The sequence below is a fragment of the Coturnix japonica genome, linkage group LGE22C19W28_E50C23 (genome assembly GCF_001577835.2).
Source record: "Coturnix japonica isolate 7356 linkage group LGE22C19W28_E50C23, Coturnix japonica 2.1, whole genome shotgun sequence".
Taxonomy (NCBI): Eukaryota; Metazoa; Chordata; class Aves; order Galliformes; family Phasianidae; genus Coturnix; species Coturnix japonica.
Genome location: NC_029544.1, coordinates 1,413,696 through 1,432,261, shown reverse-complemented (window position 1 = coordinate 1,432,261; position 18,566 = coordinate 1,413,696). Strand labels below are relative to the sequence as shown.

The window sequence follows — 18,566 nt, the reverse complement described above, 5'->3', positions numbered from 1 at the left end:
TCAGCTCCGGAGTCGGCCACCGGCGGAACACGGCCGGGGAACGCGGCCCCCCACTGCGCTGCACCTTGCGACCCTCTCCGTGCACGTGGCCAGCAGGGGCAGCCACCGGGTCTGCGGCCTGTGGGGCACCGAGGGGCCGTAAGGGGTGGGGGGGGGGTCAGTATTGGGATGGGGGTTATTTGGGGGGGTCAGTATTGGGATGGGGGGTTTTTGGGGGGGGTCAGTATTGGGATGGGGGGTATTTGGGGGGTCGTATTGGATGGGGTATTGGGGGGGGTCAGTATGGGATGGGGGGTTAAATGGGGGGGTGGTCAGTATGGGATGGGGGTTATTGGGGGGGGGCTCACCAACTCGTCTGGTGGCACCTCCGTCCTGGAACAGCGGGTGAGCCCTGAAGTGCTGCAGCATCCAGTCGTGAACCTCCGGCACGTCCGTGATGGTGTAAACCAGACCCTGATGGTAACAGGGGGGTCAGGGGGGACAGGGGAGGAGGGGATGGGGGGACATGGAGGGAGGAGGGACACAAGGGGGGATATATAGAGAGATGGGGAGGATTGGGGGATGTGGGAGGGGGAGGTGGGGGGGGATGTGGGGTGGATGTGGGGGGTGATGTGGGGCTGGTGCTCACCCCGGGGCGCAGCACGTATCCGTAGTCAGCCAGCAGCGCCGTGCTGACGATGCGCCATCGATGCTTCGTGCGCTTGAAATGTGGGTCCGGGAACAGGAAGAACATCTTGCTCAGCTGGGGGGGGGTCGGGGGGCTTAAGACAGTGCTGCAGGGCAGCTCTGCAGCCCCACATTTACAGCCCCACAGCTACCTCATATATCAACCCCACAGCTGCCCCACTGCACCCTGTGGGACCCCCAGCTGGGCTCCTGTACCCCCAGCTGCTGCTCCCACCCACCTCCCTGCACCCAGAGCTCCCCCCCAAAGCCCCCAACCCCAAATCCCCCCCCAGGACCCCCCAAATCCCCCCATAAACCCCCCAAACCCTCCCCAAAGACCCCCCTTCCCCCCTGCCCCCCCACCTGCCCCTTCCTGAAGAGATGTGGGAGGTGTTTCATGGCGTTGGCTCTGACACACGCCACGTTCTGGTACCGCCCGGGATTCGCCGCCCTCAGGGCCCGGATCCGCTCCCGTGTGAAATCCCAAACCTTGAGCCGCAGCTCCAGCCCCAGCGACAGCGTGTGGGGGAACAGCGGCGACAGCGCCACTATGGGGGGGGGGGGGCATCAGAACAGACCCCCCCATTGACCCCCCGGGTCCCGCTGCCCCCCATAAAACCACCCCAACAATCAGCCCCCCCCCCCAAGTCTCATTGTCCCACTCTCCCCATTGTACCCCCATGGCTGTGCCCCCCCCGCCCCCATTCACCCCATTGCTCCCCCCTATGCTCTATGGGGTTTCTATGGGGCTCTATGGGGTTTCTATGGGGCTCTATGGGGTTTCTATGGGGCTCTATGGGGTTTCTATGGGGCTCTATGGGTCTCAATGTGTCTCTATTGCCGCCCCCCCAGCAGCCCTATGACCCCCATGACCCCATTCACCCCCCCATGTTCCCCCCCCCCCCCATAACCGACCCCCCCCACTCACCGAGCAGCCCCCCGTACCCGCAGCCCACATCGGCGATCTCCACCCTCGGGTTCGTTCCCGGTTGTTGGGTCCCGTTGTCCCGGACCGGGAAGAAATCGGGATAAAGCGCGGCCCAGTCCATGTCCTGCGGCCGGGGGGGGCTGCGGGGACACCGGGAACGGCACAACGTTACAATGTTACAACGTTACAATGTTACAGCCCGACCCCCCGGGTCGACCACCCATCACGGTGGGGGGTCCCGGTCCCGGTTCCGACCCAGCAGCGATGTGGGGGGGGGGTCAGCCCGGTACAACGGAACCGGTTGGGGGGGGGTCCCGGCCGCACTCACTGCCACAGCGCGCGGTCAGCGAGTGGGTTGGAGTGAGCGCGCTGCCGGTAGAAGCGCTTCTGGGGCAGCGCCGCCATCGCAGCCTCCTCCTCGTTGTCCGCCATGGCAGAGCACGTGGGCGCCTCCTGATGACGTCACAGGCGGCGCGGTAAAATGCCATCGCTTCCGTCGGCGTGCGGCCTACTTCCGCTGTGGGCACAATGGAGCCCTCAGTGCCCCCCAGTGACCCCCCCGTTATCACACAGTGCCCCTCAATGCCCCTCAGTGCCTCAGTGCCCCTCAGTGCCCCTCAGTGCCCCTCAGTGCCCCTCAGTGCCCCTCAGTGCCCCTCAGTGTCCCCCTCCATCCCCCCCATTATCCCCTCCGCCCCCACCGTCCATCCCCCCGTTTCCGTTATGTCCGTTCCGGTTCCTGGTCCCGCCGGGGATTTCATCCATTGCGGTGGTTTCTGAGAAGGTCCCGGGGCTCATTGAGCAACACGGGGCTGCCCGTGTTCCCCCCCCCCCCGGTTCTTCCCAGCCATTGGCTCATTATTGTCTCATTATTGGTTCATTATTGTTTGTCTCATTATTGGCTCATTATTGGCTCATTATTGGCTCATTATTTATTGGCTCATTATCGTCTCATTATTGGCTCATTATTGGCTCATTATTGGCTCATTGTCTCATCTCCGTTTCCCAGCCCGTTTTGTTCCTCATTTCACCGCCCCCCCCACCCGTCCGGCCGCTTCCTCCGCCCTTCTGTCTCCTTCCCATCTTCCCCACCCCCCTCCATCCCCCCATCCCCCCATCCATCCCCCCATCTCTGTTTCCCCCCGCCGTGTCTTAGTGCTGCACACATCGCCGTGGGGGGGTTGGGCTGTTGTTTGGAGCCGAGTCTCAATGCAGAGTCCCAGGATCAGCCCCGACGCGCTGTTGGGGGAGGGGGGGGATGTTGGGGGCACGCGCGCTCGGACTCCCGGTGCAGCCGCTGACCCGGCGCCGCGGTGGTGACGCAGATGGAGCCGGGGGGGTCGGCGGGGTCGGGCCGGGCCGGGCTGTTCATTACCTCGGCAGCACCGGGGGGGGTCGGTCCGTGCGTGGGGTCCGGTTATTGTTTATCCCGACCCGATCGGAACGACGAGCTGCGGGTGCCGGGACAGCGGGGATGGGGGGGGACAAAGGGGATAAAGGGGATAAAGGGGATAAAGGGGACATGGAGGCGGAGGGGACGGGGGGGACAATGGGGGGACACAGCGGGGATGGAGGGGGGGTGAGGGGTGGGATGGGGGCAGCAATGGCCGCCCGGACCGTGAGGTGACAGCGGGGATGGACGGAGCGACAGTGAGACGGGACCGGACCGTCACGGGGGGGGGGACACACCGTTATGGGGGGGTACGTGAGGAGACCCCCGGATACCCCAGCTCCCCACGTGACAAGAAGCGTGATTAGCGCTTCCGCCAAGATGGCAGCGCCCATGGAAACGTGGGGCGGCGAGACCGGGACCGAAGACGAAGAAGAGGAGGAGGCGGATGAGGACGGGGCCGAGTCCCTCCCGTTGTCCGCCGTGTTCCCCCGCGACACGGAGCTTTTCTCCGACACGTTCCCGGAGCTCAAACGGTTCCGGTTCTGCGGCCGCGTCCTCCGCATCGCGCAGCACCACGGGCCGCGGCTCGGGATGGCGGCGGCTGTTTGGGACGGGGTGAGAGAAACGGGGGGAACCGGGACGGGGGGGGGGCTGAGGGTCCCCAAATACCCCCATCACTGTGACCCCCCCACACACACACACTGTGCCCCCCCCCCTATCACTGTGCCCCCCCCCATCACTGTGCCCCCCCCCGGCGCTGTGTCTGTGCCGCTTCTTCGAGGAGCAGCGCATGGATTTCAGCGGCCGAACCGTCATCGAGCTGGGAGCCGGGACCGGCATCGTGGGGATCCTGGCTGCGATGCTGGGTGAGAACATGGGGGGGGGGGGGCACGACCCCCAACGTGGGACCCCGACAAAGAGTCTGTGGGGCTGTGAATGGGGGCGGCATGGGGGGGGTTTGGGGTGGGGAGAGCTGAGCTGCCTTCCCCCCTTTCCCTCTTCCCTTTCCCTCTCCCCTCCTTCCCTTTCCCTCTCCCCTTTCCTCCCCCCTTTCCCTCCCCTCTCCCCCATAGGAGGTGATGTGACGCTCACCGACCTCCCCCTGGCCCTGGAGCAGCTCCGTACCAACACGGAGCTGAACGCAGCAGCGGTGGCAGCGTCTCGGGGCCGTGTCCGTGTCCAGGCGCTGCCGTGGGGCCGGGCGCTGGGCTCCATCCCGCACAGTTACGACGTGGTGTTGGGGGCCGATGTGGTTTATGACCCGCGTTGTTTCCCAGCGCTGCTGGACACGCTGCTGCAGCTCTGTGGGCCTCGGTCCGTCGCCTTCCTGAGCTGCGGGATGCGGCCGCAATTGGGCACCGCCGGGTTCTTCTGGGAGCTGCTGCCGGTGCATTTCTGTGTGCGGCTGCTGCGGCATCACAAGGACAGTGACGTGGGGCTGTACAGGGTGACACGGCGCAGGGACAGCAACGGCTGCAGCCCCATAGAACAGCACGGGGAGCAGGAGACCTGAGTGAGTGATGGGACACTGTGATGGCACCAGGGGCAGCACCAACATCATCAGCACCATCATAGACACCATCATAGGCACCAACATCAGCACCAATATCAGCACCAACAGCAGAACCAATATCAGCACCAGTATCAGCACCAACAGCAGCACCAGCACCGTCCCGTCCTGCAGTGATGGTGGATGATGGTGGATGATGGTGGATGATGGTGGGTGATGCTGGTGCTGGGGTGGGTTTATGGGCCTCATTGAAGTTAATGGGGCCGTGGGCTGGATTGAAGGCTGCTGAGGGCTCCCAGATCTATTCCATGTGCCCCAAACCCGCCCCATCTTGGGGCAGCGGGGCCGTTTTCTCGCCCTTTCTTTTGAATAAAGGGAATTTTGGTGTTTTTTAACCCGAATCTCGTGTTTTTGGGGCGCTTTAAGCTCCTCTAAAGGTCGCACTGCTCAAGCGCTGTACCGAAATGTCCATAGTCGGCATCCGTAGCGAGTGACGTCATTTGTTCGCGCCGCGTTGTGACGTCATAGCCTCGCGCCGCCTGCGGGCGTGAGAGAAGCGGGGATGCAGCGCGCGGTGTGGGTGAGCGGAACCGGGAGGGAGCGGGGACATCACGGGGTATAACGGGGTATAACGGGGCACAATGGGGCATAACGAGGCATAACGGGGCTTAATGGGGCCTGATGGGGTATAACGGGGCTCAGTGGGGCCTAACGGGGCCTAGTGAGGCCTAGTGTGGCCTGCTGGGCCCTACCCGTTCTTCCCGTTGCTCCCGTTCTCTCTCCCCCCTCAGGCCGGTTTCCGTTCCGCCGTTCGCTGTTTCTCCGCCGCCCGCCCGGCGCTACGGGCGGATAAAGACGCGCTGCTGCGGCTGCGGAAAAGCACCGGGCTGCCGTTCGGAGCGTGCGCGGAGGCGCTGCGGGACAGCGGGGGGGATGAACGGCAGGTACCGGAGAACGGGGGGACCCGGGGCGGGGCTCATCACCCCCAGCTGTTCCCGTTCACCCCCGTCTGTTCCCGTTCACCCCCGTCTGTTCCCGTTCTGTCCCGTTGTCCCCAGGCCGAGGCGCTGCTCCTGGTCCGGGCGCGGCGGGACGGGCGGCACCGGGCGGAGCAACTGCGGGAACGGGCGGCAAAGGACGGACTGATGGGAACCGTGGTACGGGGGAACTGCGGAGTCATGGTGGAGGTACGGCCGGGGGGGGATGGGGGTATATGGTTATATGGGGGGTTATATGGGGGTATATGATTCTATGGGGGGTTATATGGGGGTATATGGGGGTTATATGGTTCTATGGGGGGTGACATGGGGGGTACATGGTTCTATGGGGGGTTACATGGGGGATATATGGTTCTATGGGGGGTATATGGTTCTATGGGGGAGATGGGGTTCTATGGGGGGTATATGGGGGTATATGGTTCTATGGGGGTATGTGGTTCTGTGGGGGGTCATGGAGCTGTCACTGTGCTCATCCTGATCCCCCCCTTCTCCCCCCCCAGGTGAACTGTGAGACCGACTTTGTGGCCCGTAACGCCGCCTTCCAGCAGTTGGTTCGTGACGCCGCGTTGGGCGCCATGAGCAGCTGCCACAGCCCCGACCCCCCCACGGGATGCGTCAAGGTGGGACGAGCTCAGGGCATCACCACCCCATAGGGACCGGGGGGTTATGGGGGCTGTGGGGGTTATGGGGGCTGTGGGGGCTGTGGGGGTTATGGGGGCTGTGGGGGCTGTGAGTTGAGCCGCTCGGTCCCATCTGCCCCCCCGCCCCCTTTGTGTCCCCCCAGCGCTTCCTGAGCCCCGTGGAGCTCTCCCAGCTGCGGACGGAGCCGGGGGGGGCTCAGCTCAGTGAGCGCCTGGAGCTCACCATTGGTAAGGAGGCGTTTAATTTGTGTCCCCCCCCCGACCCCCTCATTGTCCCCCCCGTGTCCCCACGTCCCCTCATTCCCCCCCAGGCTCCATGGGTGAGAAGATGACCCTTCGCCGTGCCGCGTTCCTGGCTGTCCCCCCCGACTGCTTCATCGCCTCCTACACCCACGGCCCCCCCCCCGGGGAGCCCCCCCCGTCGCACTCGGTGCCAGCTCTGGGTCGCTATGGGGCGCTGGTCGCCTGCAGGGTGACGGAGCCGGGGGTCAGCCCCGATCCCGCTGCCGTGGGCAGGAAGGTGGCGCAGCACGTGGTGGGGATGGCGCCCACCAGCGTGGGAGACCCCGGGGATGGGGCGGGGGGGAGGAAGGAGGAGGAGGAGGAGGAGGAGGAGACGCGGCTGTTGGCACAGAGCTTCGTGCTGCAGCCCGCTGTGACAGTCGCCGAGTTCCTGCGGGCCCACGGGGTGACGGTGCTGGATTTTGTGCGGTTCCAGTGCGGGGAGGAGGAGCGGGACTGAGGGGGGGGGTCTGTGGGGCTGAGGGGGGGTTGGAGCTGTGGGGATGGATGGGGCAGAGCTGTGGGGATGAGAGGGGCAGAGCTGTGGGGCTGCCTTGTGCCCTGGGCTGAGCAGCGGATCCCTTTGTGGCTGCTCCCCCCCAATACAGCCTGCATTCACCCATCACTTTCTGCTCCGTTCTTTAATGCCATTTCTGCTCCCCACCCCCGGTTACAAACGCCCCTTGCTATGGGGCAGTGGGGGGGGGGCTTAGAGCCCCTCAGTGCGGCCTTTGGGGGGGTTTGTTGTTGGGTCCTCCCTGTGCTGCTGGGTGATGCCACTGGGGGGAGGGGGGGGACACATTTGGGGACCTCAGTGCCTATGGATGGGGCGGGGGCAGCAACGGGACAGAAGATAATGAGCATTAATGAGCGCAGTGCTGTAATTAGAGGAATGGAACGACTGTGTGGGTTGGGGATGGGGGGACACAGTGGGGATGTGATGGGGACACAGTGAGGGGGTATTGGGGACACGGGGGGTCACAAAGGGGGCAGGTCATCCCTGAGTGATTCTGGTCCCATTTGGGTCCCATTTTGGTGCTACTTTTGTGCTGTTCCAACCTCAGTGCTGATGTGGTGCCATCCCAGCTCCATCCCAGCTCCATCCCTGTGTTATTCTGGTCCCATTTGGGTCCCATTTTGGTGCTACTTTTGTGCTGTTCCAACCTCAGTGCTGATGTGGTGCCATCCCAGCTCCATCCCAGCTCCATCCCTGTGTTATTCTGGTCCCATTTGGGTCCCATTTCACTGCCATCCCCACGTTCTCCTGATGCCATTTTGGACCCATTTTGGTTCCCTCCCGGTTCCTCCTCATTTCCATCCCATTATCGCTGTGGTTCCATCCGGGCTCCATCCCGGTGTCACTCCGGTCCCGTTTTGGTTCCGTCCGGTGTCGGTTCGGTCCCACCCCCCCCTCCCTCACCGTGTCACCTCCGTGTCCCCACCGACGTTGCTGAGCAGGACGAGCTCCGGGCGCGCGGTGAAGGCCCAGCAGCGCTGTGGGGCGAAGGGGAGACGGTCAGCACAGCCCCACGGGTGTGAGTGTGTCAGTGTGAGTGTGTCAGTGTCAGTGTGTCAGTGTCAGTGTGTCAGTGTGAGTGTGTCAGTGCAGGACGGCCACCCCCCCACGCAGCCATGACACCCATCGTGCTGCCATTGTCACACTCAGCCATTCTCACACCCCCCGTGCCCCCCCACGGCGCTGTCACACTGGAGGCCGAACTGTCACACCTGATGTAATCACACCTGATATCAATCGATAACCTGGTATCAATCGATCACACCCGACCGAGCGCTGCCACAACAACACGGCGATGGTGCAGCTGAGGTAGAGCTGGCACAAGCAGCGTGGCAGGGGCACACTCAGTGCAGTGCTGGCACACCCAGCATAGGACCATAACACCCGGCAGCGCTGGCACACCCAGCAGAGCGTTGGCACACTCAGTGTAGTGCTGTTACACTCAATGTAGTGCTGTTAACACTCAGTAGTGTTGTCACACCCGACGTAGTGTTGTCACACCCGACGTAATGCTGCCACACTCAATGTAGTGCTGGCACACCCAGCGTAGCGTTGTCACACCCAACGTAGTGTTGTTATCACACCCAGCGTGGTGCTGTCACACTCAATGTAGTGTCGGTTGCTGTCACACTCAATGTAGTGTTGCTGTCACACTGGTTGTAGTGTTGGTTGCTGTCACACTGGCTGCAGTGTGAGCTGTTGTCACACCGGGGTTGGTCCCGTTGTCACCGCGGCCGTCGCAGTCGTTGTCACCCCGCAGTGTCGGTGTCACAGCTCAGTGCCACACGTGGTGAGTGTGCAAGTGGCATCACGTTGGCGGCACTCAGAGCCCAGGGAGGGCACAAACACACACACACAGACACACACACACACAGAGGGGTGTGTACACAGGTACACACACACACACACACACACACACACACTCACATTCACCCTCACACGCGTGTGCACGGCGGGCGCTACTTGTCGTTGTGTGCCGGGCTGTGCTGGGGCAGGAGGCTGCGCGTGACGCTTACCGTGGAGCCGCAGGACAGCGCCGAGGCGCCCAGAGCGATCAGACACAGCCACGTCTGCAACGACAGGGGGCGGCACTCAGGTACTTATGGACCCCCCACAATGGATCCTGCCCCCCATGTCGGTTCCTGCCCCCCATGTCAGTTCCTGCCCCCCATGTCCGCGAGGTGACTGGAGTGGGGGCAGCGAGGATTCTTCCAACACAACCAGCTGGTGGTTCTGTGACCTTCAAGGACCTTCCCAACCCAACCATTCAATGGCCTTTCAGGACCCTCCCAACCCAACCACCCCGTGTCTCTATGATGTTGAAGGACCCTTCCATCCCAACCATCCTGTGGTTGCATGATCTTCAAGCTCCCTTCTAATCCAATCAGTAGAAGATCTTCCAGGACCCTCCCATCCCATCCACCCCATGTCTCTATGACCTTCCAGGACCCCTCCATCCCATCCACCCCATGTCTCTCTGACCCCCCATCCCCCTCCCATCCCCCCTCCCCCCATACTCACCAGGTACGTCACGAATCCCAGGTACGCGATGCTGAGGATGGCGGCTCCGACGTAGAGCCCCACGTGGTTGAGCGCCATGACGTAGGCCACCACGAAGTACATGTTGATGCTGCACACCAGCAGGATGACCAGCCCGCCCCCGACCTTCCAGAACCTGCCGGCAGTGTCAGCATTGAGCGGTGGGCTCAGCACAGCCCCCTCCCCACTTTGAGCCCCCAACATCCCCCATATACTCACAGCCCGTTGGCGAAGTCGTTCATGACGCTGGGCAGGCTGGTGAACGTCAGCACCGGGATGAGGGCGAACGGGAGCTGGGATGGAAGGGGGGGATGAGGGGAGTGGGCTCCATGTGCCCCCCAGGTGTGATACAAGGGGGGGTTCACCCAGTGGGTGGTTGTGGCCATGGAGCTCCATCCCCAGCATGGGGAGCTGCCATCTACCGGCCCACAGCCAAACACAGCTGCCCCTTTCTGCCCCCCATCAATGCAGCAGTGGGGCCGCAGGCTCTGCCCCACCTGCAGGCTCATGAGCACGTTGAGGAAGTCGTTCATCCCCGTCAGGTGCTCCACGTCCTGGAAGATGGCGACGAACAGGGTGGGGGTGATGGCGATGGAGCGCGTCAGCAGCACGCGGGCAAAGCGAGACCAGCGAAGGTTGAGGAAACCCTGGGGGGGAGGAGAGCAGGATGTGAGGGGAGATGGGAGCAGGGGGGGGAGAACAGAGAGGGAAAGGGAAGGGGAAGCAGCAGTGCAGACCTCCATGACGAACTGCCCTGAGTACGTCCCGGTCATGGTGGAGCTCTGCCCTGCTGCCAGGATCCCAATGGCCCAAATGTAAAGAGCAGCCGGGCCGAAGTAACAGCCCAGCACTGCGCCCTGCAATGGACACACAGCTGGGGCACACGGCCTGCCAGGACCCCCATCCAACCCAGCCATCCCATGGCTCTGTGACCTGCCAGGACCCCCATCCAACCCAGCCATCCCATGGCTCTGTGACCTGCCAGGACCCCCATCCAACCCAGCCATCCCATGGCTCTGTGATCTTTCAGGACTCTCCCATCCCATCCCAACCCCCTCACTGCTCTATGACCTCTAAGCACACCTTAATCCCATCAGTCCCAGGGCTCTGCAATCTTTTAGCACCCTCCCAACCCAGCCAATAATCCTATTGTTCTGTGATATTCAAAGGCCATTCCAGCTATCAGGGCTGGGGGCTGCTGTCACTGGGGGCTGTTATCACTGGGGGCTGTTATCACTGAGGGCTGTTATCACTGGGGGCTGTTATCATTGGGGGCTGTTGTCACTGGGGGCTGCTATCACTGGGGGCTGTTATCACTGGGGGCTGCTATCACTGGGGGCTGCTATCACTGGGGGCTGTTGTCACTGGGGGCTGCTATCACTGGGGCCGTTGTTATCAGCAGTGCAGTGGGACCCTCACCCCTTTGTAGATGTCCACCTCCAGCGTGTTGTTGTTGTTTGGGAACAGCCCTGCGTGCACACTGCTGGCGTTGGCGCACACCTCGTGCTGCAATGAGACTCCAAGCTCTGCCGGGGGACAACGGGACCCCCCGATGTCCCCCCAGCTCATCCCAGTGCCCCCCCCAGCCCCACAGAACCCTCCTTGCCCCCCAACCCACCACATCCATGTTGGTTTTATTATAAAAGGCCTCGGCGAAGACGGAGACGACGAAGACGTTGATGATGAAGGAGACGAAGAGCGCGATGCACGACTCGGCAAAGAAATACTTGTTGGCCTCGCGCACCTCGCGGGGGTTGGCGCGGTTCACCTGGCGGGACTGAAAGGGGGGGACGGGGAGGGACACAGGGGGGCACAATGAGGGTGTGCAGGGTGGGGGTGCACAGGGTGATGCTGCCCCCGTGCATGAGGCCGCTGCTCGGTGCAGCTGCAGCTTTGCATGCATGGCCCCGTCCCTGCAGGGCTCACCTTGACCAGGGCAGAGTGCAGGTACATGTTGTGGGGCATGATGACGGCGCCCACGATGCCCACGGCCTGCTCCAGCTGGGGGGTGCCGCAGCCCGGGCACTCGGGGACAAACAGCCCCCGCAGCAGCTGCTTCTGGTCCGGCTTCACCGTCACGTACTGTGGGCAGACAGCAGCAACGGGATCAGCTCCATGCCCAGCTCTATGCCCAGCTCCATGCCCAGCTCCATGCCCACTCCATGCTGCAGGGATCGGGATGGGCTGCGTGGCCTCCCAGCACCCAACGGCAGAAGCCAGTACCTCGTATCCGAAGGTCAGAGCCATGATGGTGATCAGGAAACCAAAGAACGCCTCCAGCTTCCGCAAACCTGCATGGACAGCACCAGGCTCAGGGTGCAGCTCAATGCTGGACCCCAGTACCCACCTCCAGACCCCATATCCACCCCCAGACCCCATTATCCCCCACCATCCCCCCATATCCACCCTCACCCCCCAGTGCCCCCCCAGCCCCCACTGACCGTATTTGTCCAGGAAGAGGAAGAAGAGGGTGTCGGCGATGGTGATGAGCACCCCCCCCCACAGTGGGATCCTGCGGGTGGGTGCGGGTGTCAGCACTGTTGTGTCCACCCCCCAATCAGCCCCATCTCCCCCCCCAACCATAAGGACCCCCCCCACTCACTTCCCCATCGACAGCAGGCTGAAGGCAATGGCTGTCCCAATCACCTCCTGCATGTCTGAGCCGATGATGGCGATTTCCATCATGAGCCACAGCATGATCCGCGGCACCTGGGGGGGGGAAATGTTGCTGAGGGGGGGGAGAAGGGAAGGGGGAACAAACTGCAGGGGGGGCTGCTCACTCACTTTGTGGTATTGCCGGTTGCAGACCTCAGCCAGGTGCAGCCCCGTCACGACACCGAGTCGCGCCGCCAGGCGCTGCAGCAACAGCCCGATGACGGTGGCCAACAGCAGCACCCAGAGCAGCTGTGGGGATGGGGGGGATGAACTGCTGCGCTGCCCCACACCCTGCACCCCACCCGGCCCCAAACCCTCCTATCCCGACCCTAAACCCTCCTATCCTGACCCCAAACCACTCCTGCTCTGACCCCAAACCCTACCCAGCTTTAAACCCTTCTACCCCAAACCCTCCTGCTCCAACCCTCTCACCCTGACCCAAACCTTCCTGCCCTGACCCCAAACCCTCTCACCTGACCCTAAATCCTCCTGCCCTGCCCCCCAACTCTCCTCCCTCACCCCCAACCCCTCCTGCCACGACCTTCAATCTTTCTCCCCCCCCCCCCAAACCCCCCCGTCCCCACCCAGACCCTCCTCCCGTGACCAAAGTCCCCCTGCCGCCCCCCCCCAATCCCCAGACCTTGAACCCGGCCACGGCTCCGGACTGCAGGTCTGACTCGATGTTGCCTGGGTCCAGGTAGGCGATGCTCATCAGAAAGCCAGGGCCAGTGAAAGCCCACAGCTTCCTGAAGCTGAAGCACGAGTGCTGTGCAGGGAGGGACGGTCCTCAGCACCATATACAGCCAAAGGGACAGCGTGGGACCACAGGGGCAATGAGGACCCCCAAGAGAAGTGAGGACCCATAGAGGCAGTGAGGACCCCCAGGGGCAGTGAGGACCCCTGGGAGCAATGAGGACCCCCAGGAGCAACGAGGACCCATAGAGGCAATGAGGACCCCTGGGAGCACAGAACCACGGACCCCTGGTTGCAGCGTGGACCCCCATGAGCAGCACAGCCCCCTGGTCGCAGTGCAGACCCCCCGCTGGGTGTTGGGTTGGGGGGGTCCTGGGGGGGCTCTCACCCACCGTGTCATCCTCAGGGATGGGGATTTTGCTGTCGAAGTAGGTGCTGAACGGCTCCTCGTCCTCCTCCCCCTGCAGCGGCTGCAGCGTGTTCCTGCTGCCCGACACGGAGCCGACGCTCTCGGCGGGACCATCCTCTGCGGGGGGGGGGGGAGGGACGGGACACGGCGTGAAAACGGCACGGGGAGAAGCGTTGGGGCGGATCGGGACCCCCGGGACCCCCCAACCCCCCCCATCACTCACTGCTCTCCCCCATCGCGGAGCGTCCCGAGCGCGATGTGACCATGGAGCCGCGCGGCGCTGCTCCTCGCTCCGCTGTTGCATCATCGCTCCGCCCGCACCCCCCAACCCCCGCCCCGAGCCTGACACAACGGGGTCACGGCGGAGCCGGTCCGGCTGGTCCGGCGGGGATGGGGGGGGGTGGGCTGAGCCCCCCCGGGACGAGAGGGGCAGAGAAATGGGGCTGAGAGGTGTGGGGCAGATGTGGGGCTGAGAGGTGTGTGGGGCTGAGAGATGTGGGGCAGATGTGGGGCACCTCGTGAGCTCCACTCACCTTCGGATGCTCGCAGGTCGCTGTAGGGCGGCCCCATGGCTGAGTGCTGCTCTCGGCCCGGGACGGGCTCTAAAGGGGCTCCGTTGGCTGCAATGAGAGGGGGGAGATCGGTTATGGGGCAGTGGGGGGGTTGATATGGGGCAGTGGGGGGGTTGATATGGGGCAGTGTGGGGGGAGCAGCCCCTGGCTGCCGTACAACGTTGTGAAAGCCGGGCAGCAATTTGCTGCGGTGCAAAACACCGCACCCTTATGGGGTATGTGGGGCTGTGCCACGAGGGCACCGGGAGAGCAGCGCTGCAACCGGGGCTGAGACCGACACCAGCAACGACAGCAGCTGCCCTGCGACCAACAACCACAACCACAATCGCAAACAGAACCACAACCAGAACCAGAACCGCCGCCCGTGCAGCCCAGCAGCATCGGAACCACCGCAGCCCACTTTAAACCCCGACGGCACAAACACCGCCGTCAATTACCGCCATCGGAACCAATTAAGAACCGGCCCCCGCACTGACCCGCATCGCCCCCCCCGGCCCAACGCAAACGGCGCCGCCCAGCAGCGCAAACAGCCGCGGGGCTTCGGCTGCACGTTGGAATCGGGAGCGGCTGCAAAGGGGGCAGCGACCCCGACCCTGCGGGCACAGAGCGACAGGGCAACAACACGGAGCACACAGTGCCCCACAGTGCTTCCTATTGCCCCCCATTGCCACTCAGTGCCCTCCATTGCCCCCCATTGCCTCCCATTGCCCCCAATTGCCTCCCATTGCCCCCCATTGCCACTCAGTGCCCCCCATTGCCTCCCATTGTCCCCCATTGCCTTCCAGCGCCACTCAGTGCCCCCATTGGACTCAGTGCCTCCCATTGCCCCCCATTGCCTCCCATTGCCCCCAAGAGCTTCCCATTGACCCCACTGCCTCCCATTGCCCCCCATTGCCACTCAATGCCCCCCGTTGCCACTCAGTGCCAGCCCCACAGCCCCGGGATGGGCATTGCTTCCACATTCCGTTCTTCTCCCCCCCCCTCCCTGCCCCGCTGTGCCCCCCACCCCAAGGGACCCATTGCCCATCGGGGCCCATTCTGCCCTATGGTCAAATTCTGCTCAACCCAACCAACCCACTGGCCACCACTCGTGCCCATAGGAGCCCATTGTGCCCCACATCCCCCCTGTCGGACCCCCCCCCCAGCCCAGCCCCACACTGTGTTTGCTGACAGCTCCTTCTCGGTGCCGACACCCACCTCAAGTGCTCGGGGGGGGGGTGGGGGGGACACAAGGAAGGAGGTGAGAACAATTGGGGCCATTGAGCAGCGTTGGGCGCTGGGCTTTGATGGATCCCCCGCTTCCTTCCTGCCCCCCCCCGCCACGCGGCCCCACGGGGCACGAAAAGATGGGGGGGAAATGGGGGAGTCGCAGTGTGAGCGATGGGGACAGCACCGGGAACGGGGGGACACCGGGGCTATGGGGACAGCGGGGTGACGGCGATGTGTGGGTCACGGTGACGTCGGTGTCCCCGCGGTATTGAGGTCACGGGGACATTGGGATCAATGGGGTTGGGGTCACGGTGACATCGGGGTCGGGGGGACACGGGGGTCGTGAGACCCTGGGGTCACAGTGAGGGGCGCTGCAGGGACACTGAGGTCACGGTGCCATTGGGGTTATGGATACAACAGGGTTATGGTGCCATTGGGGTCACGGTGCTGCCCCCGAACCCCCCGCCCCCTTAAGGACCCCCCGCCCCATTCACAACACTCACGGACCCGCAGCGCCGCCCCGTGGTGACGCCCCCCCCCATTAACCCCCCAACCCCTCATCCCCCCCCTCTAGTTCCTCTCAGTGCTCCTGGGGTCCCTCCTTTGCCCCCCCCCGTGTCCGCTCACCGCCGCCCCCGCTCCCTCCCAGCTCCGCCGCCTCATTCCCGGTGCCGGCCGGTCTGAGCTCGGCACCGCTCGGAACAGTTCGGCTGCCGGAACTCCCTTGGGCAGCGCTCGGCTCCGCTCGGCTGTTCCCGGAGCCGCACGGTTCCCTTGGCACAAATCGCCTTTTTTCGGGTCCAGCCTCCATTCCGTCCCTTTTCCAGCCCCTTTTTCCCCCTCCTCCCCCGTCAGACCCGCCCGGTGTCGGCCCGGCCCGGCGCTGCCCCCCCCGACCCAAAAGGAGCCTCAAAGCGGTTCCCATAACGCCCCGATCCCCCCCCCGTTACCGGGCCCCTCACCCATCTCGGTGGCGCTGCGGGGCTCCTCGCTCCGCTCCCCGCTCATGGCGCTCAGCCCTATATGGGCCCCGCCGCCCTATAAGCGCGGTCCCCACCCGCGGGCAGAGTCCCCCGTGGGCGCGGGGCCGCCCGGTGCCCCCCGACCCGCTTTGATGTTGGTCCCGGCGGCTCCCGGCCCCTTATCGAGCTCCGGCCTCATTAACGGCGGGGCCGCAATTAACGCCGGGCCCGGACTCTGCTCCCCCGCCCCGCGCCACCATTAACACGAACGGGCCGCGCTGATAAAACCTTATCGGGATCAATGGGAACAAGAGCCGCGCGGTGCGGGGCCATGATAACCCCGGACCGGGACGGGCCCAAAGGGCCGCGACAACGGCTGATAACGGGGAGATGAGCGGGAGGCGGCACGTAGCGGAGCGGGGAGCGTGACCGGGGACATGTCGGGACCGGGGCGGGCGGGGGGGGGAGATGTGGGGCGGGGTGGGGCGATGTGGGGTGATATGGGGCAACGGAGCATCGTGCGGGGTTACAATGGCGGATCAATGGCTGAGCAATGGCCGCCAATGGAGGATCAATGGTGGCCAATAGCGGATCAATGGCGAATCAATGGCCGCCAATGGCAAATCAATGGCGGCCAATGGCAGATCAATAGCGGATCAATGGCCACCAATACCGGATCAATAGCCACCAATGGCGGATCAATGGCGGCCAATAGCGGATCAATGGCTGATCAATGTCGGCCAATGTGGGCCCGTAGCGGCGCCCTGTCGGTGCAGCAGCGCGCTCTGCTGGCGGCCAGGCCGCACTAGGCCGCACTAGGCCGCACTAGGCCGCGCGGTACCGGGTGCTGTCCGCCCGGTGCCCAGCGGTGTCACAGCCCCACCGGCTCCATGTCGGGCCCCGCTTTGGGCACAGCGGGCAGTTACCGCCCGGCACGGACCTCACCAGGGCGGCGGCTCCGCCCGGACACGCGGAGGAACCGCTCACGTTCCGGCCTCCATTCCAAGATGGCGTCCCCCTGTCCCAGCGCCACTTCCGCCTTCCCTCACGTGACCGCAGCGCTTCCGCTTCCTGTCACGTGCCCCGCCGCCAAGATGGCGCTGTGCAGGGTGGGCCGCTGCGGGGCTTTGCGGCCTAGTGGGCCCGCGCCGCCCGTCCTGAAGGCCTTGAGGTGAACGGGGGGAGCGGGGGGGGGCAGCACGGAGCGACGGGACCGGGCGGGGCCCCCCCCTGAGGCCTCCTCAGCCCTCAGCCCCTGCCGGTGGTCGCGGGCGGCCCCGTGTGCTCCCGGTGCCCCCCCCCATCACTTACGGCCCCTCGGACCCCCCAGGGTTCGGTTGTGCCCCCCCCAACCTTCAGCTACAGACCGACCCCAATGGGAACACACACACCGCAATGGGCTCCAATGGGGAGAGCAGAGCCCAGAAACCTCATTAACAGTCACTTAATTGACCCCATTAACCCCCTAATTGACCCCATTCACCCCCCCTAATTAATTGACCCCATTAACCCCCCCTAATTGCCCCCATTCACCCCCAGGCCGCCCCCGCTGCTCCCCGTTCCCATCAGGGCCGTTTCCCGTTGGGCTCTCGGTGCCCGTTGGCTCCGCAGTCGTTATGAACGTTTCCTGCAGCGCAGCTTCCCCCGTATCTACACCCTGCACTGCACCTTCACTGCAGGTAAATATGGGGGGGGGGCTCCGAGACCCCCAGGGACCAGCTCAGCTCCCCCAGGGATGGCTCAGACCCCACCAGCCCCCTGCAGTTATTGGGTGGGGGCTCCAGGCGTTGCCTGGATACCCCAGGTATCAATTAGGCCTCTCCAGACCGCAGGTGATCCATGGGGAGGGGGCTCCATTGGGGGGGGGATCCATGGGGGGGGGCTCCATGTTAGGGGTCTCCATGTTGGGGGGCTCCATGTTGGGGGGCTCCATGTTGGGGGGCTCCATGTTGGGGGGCTCCTCTGGTGCCATTTTGTCCCCCAGGGCTGGAGGCGCTGCTGGCCGATGCCCGGGAGGTGCGGAGGATCCGACAGACGATGGCCAAGAAGGGGCTGAGCAGCTCCCAGCTGAACTACAGGGACATGGAGCGGCTGCGGCAGGTGGGGGCAGCTCCGGGGGGTGACCCCAACCCAGAACCAAGGGGGGTTTGTGGGGGGGGGGATGTGGGTGCATTGAACGGGTTGGGGGGCAGCTCCTGGTGGCTGAACAGCCCCCTGCAGTTCCGCAGGGATGTCCTGCAGGCCGTCCCCGTTGCTCTCATCGCCATCCCGCCCTTCGCCAACTTCCTGGTGCTGCTGCTGATGTGAGTCGTGTCCCTCAACCCCCCCAATATGAGCACCCAGATGTGCCCCCCCCCCTTCCCCCACCCCCAGGATCCTTTAAATTGGGGGCAGTTGGTTCTGGAGCTGTAAATAAAGCCCAGAGTTTAATGGGACATCTGTGCCCCCCCTGCCCCTTCCATACCCCTCCTGTCCATACTGTGACCCCCCCCATCCTTCCTGCCCCCCCCATCCCTCTGGTGCCCCTCCCTGTCTCTTCTGTGTCCCTTTACCATTCCCTGCCCCTCCTGTACCCCCATTCCCTCCCCCTCCC

The 18,566-nt window shown here is 64.3% G+C and overlaps 5 protein-coding genes across 10 annotated transcripts in view; 3 read left to right on the top strand and 2 right to left on the bottom strand.

Annotated features, from left to right (window-relative positions):
- METTL1 (methyltransferase like 1) lies at positions 1-2,085 on the bottom strand. Its single transcript, XM_032441066.1, has 5 exons — positions 1,923-2,085; positions 1,595-1,734; positions 1,030-1,214; positions 629-742; positions 1-453 (listed from the first exon to the last, which is right to left on the bottom strand). The coding sequence occupies exons 1-5, from the start codon at positions 2,024-2,026 to the stop codon at positions 1-3; spliced, it is 996 nt and encodes a 331-aa protein (XP_032296957.1). The 5' UTR covers positions 2,027-2,085.
- Positions 2,086-3,182: 1,097 nt separating this feature from the next.
- On the top strand, positions 3,183-4,892 carry EEF1AKMT3 (EEF1A lysine methyltransferase 3). The gene is made up of 3 exons (XM_015886983.2): positions 3,183-3,601; positions 3,741-3,853; positions 4,061-4,892. Exons 1-3 carry the CDS (start codon positions 3,288-3,290, stop codon positions 4,498-4,500), a joined length of 867 nt encoding a protein of 288 aa, XP_015742469.1. The 5' UTR covers positions 3,183-3,287; the 3' UTR covers positions 4,501-4,892.
- A 65-nt stretch (positions 4,893-4,957) lies between these two features.
- TSFM (Ts translation elongation factor, mitochondrial) lies at positions 4,958-7,044 on the top strand. 2 transcript variants are annotated; one of them, XM_015886981.2, is made up of 6 exons: positions 4,958-5,077; positions 5,289-5,441; positions 5,556-5,684; positions 5,996-6,115; positions 6,280-6,364; positions 6,448-7,044. In XM_015886981.2, the coding sequence occupies exons 1-6, from the start codon at positions 5,060-5,062 to the stop codon at positions 6,876-6,878; spliced, it is 936 nt and encodes a 311-aa protein (XP_015742467.1). In that variant the 5' UTR covers positions 4,958-5,059; the 3' UTR covers positions 6,879-7,044. The 2 variants fall into 2 exon arrangements, with proteins under 2 accessions (XP_015742467.1, XP_015742468.1); XM_015886982.2 differs by having other exon boundaries at positions 5,034-5,113.
- Positions 7,045-7,272: 228 nt separating this feature from the next.
- On the bottom strand, positions 7,273-17,023 carry SLC11A2 (solute carrier family 11 member 2). Of its 5 annotated transcripts, none has more exons than XM_015886976.2 (17): positions 15,974-16,200; positions 13,764-13,850; positions 13,214-13,347; positions 12,769-12,894; positions 12,258-12,377; positions 12,076-12,182; positions 11,915-11,985; positions 11,697-11,764; positions 11,400-11,555; positions 11,092-11,250; positions 10,893-10,979; positions 10,211-10,330; positions 9,971-10,120; positions 9,693-9,766; positions 9,456-9,609; positions 8,951-9,004; positions 7,273-7,912 (listed from the first exon to the last, which is right to left on the bottom strand). In XM_015886976.2, the coding sequence occupies exons 1-17, from the start codon at positions 16,017-16,019 to the stop codon at positions 7,835-7,837; spliced, it is 1,791 nt and encodes a 596-aa protein (XP_015742462.1). In that variant the 5' UTR covers positions 16,020-16,200; the 3' UTR covers positions 7,273-7,834. The 5 variants fall into 5 exon arrangements, with proteins under 5 accessions (XP_015742462.1, XP_015742461.2, XP_015742463.1 ...); XM_015886975.2 differs by lacking the exon at positions 15,974-16,200 and adding an exon at positions 15,639-15,808; XM_015886978.1 differs by lacking the exon at positions 15,974-16,200 and adding an exon at positions 16,914-17,023 and having other exon boundaries at positions 7,276-7,912.
- The window catches only part of LETMD1 (LETM1 domain containing 1), a 3,272-nt gene continuing 1,157 nt past the window's right edge, over positions 16,452-18,566 (top strand). Inside the window, exons 1-4 of the mRNA XM_015886928.2 lie at positions 16,452-17,144; positions 17,513-17,652; positions 17,958-18,073; positions 18,194-18,276. Coding sequence (XP_015742414.1) covers positions 16,864-17,144; positions 17,513-17,652; positions 17,958-18,073; positions 18,194-18,276 — 620 coding nt within the window. The 5' untranslated portion in view covers positions 16,452-16,863. The remainder of the gene's footprint in view (positions 17,145-17,512; positions 17,653-17,957; positions 18,074-18,193; positions 18,277-18,566) is intronic.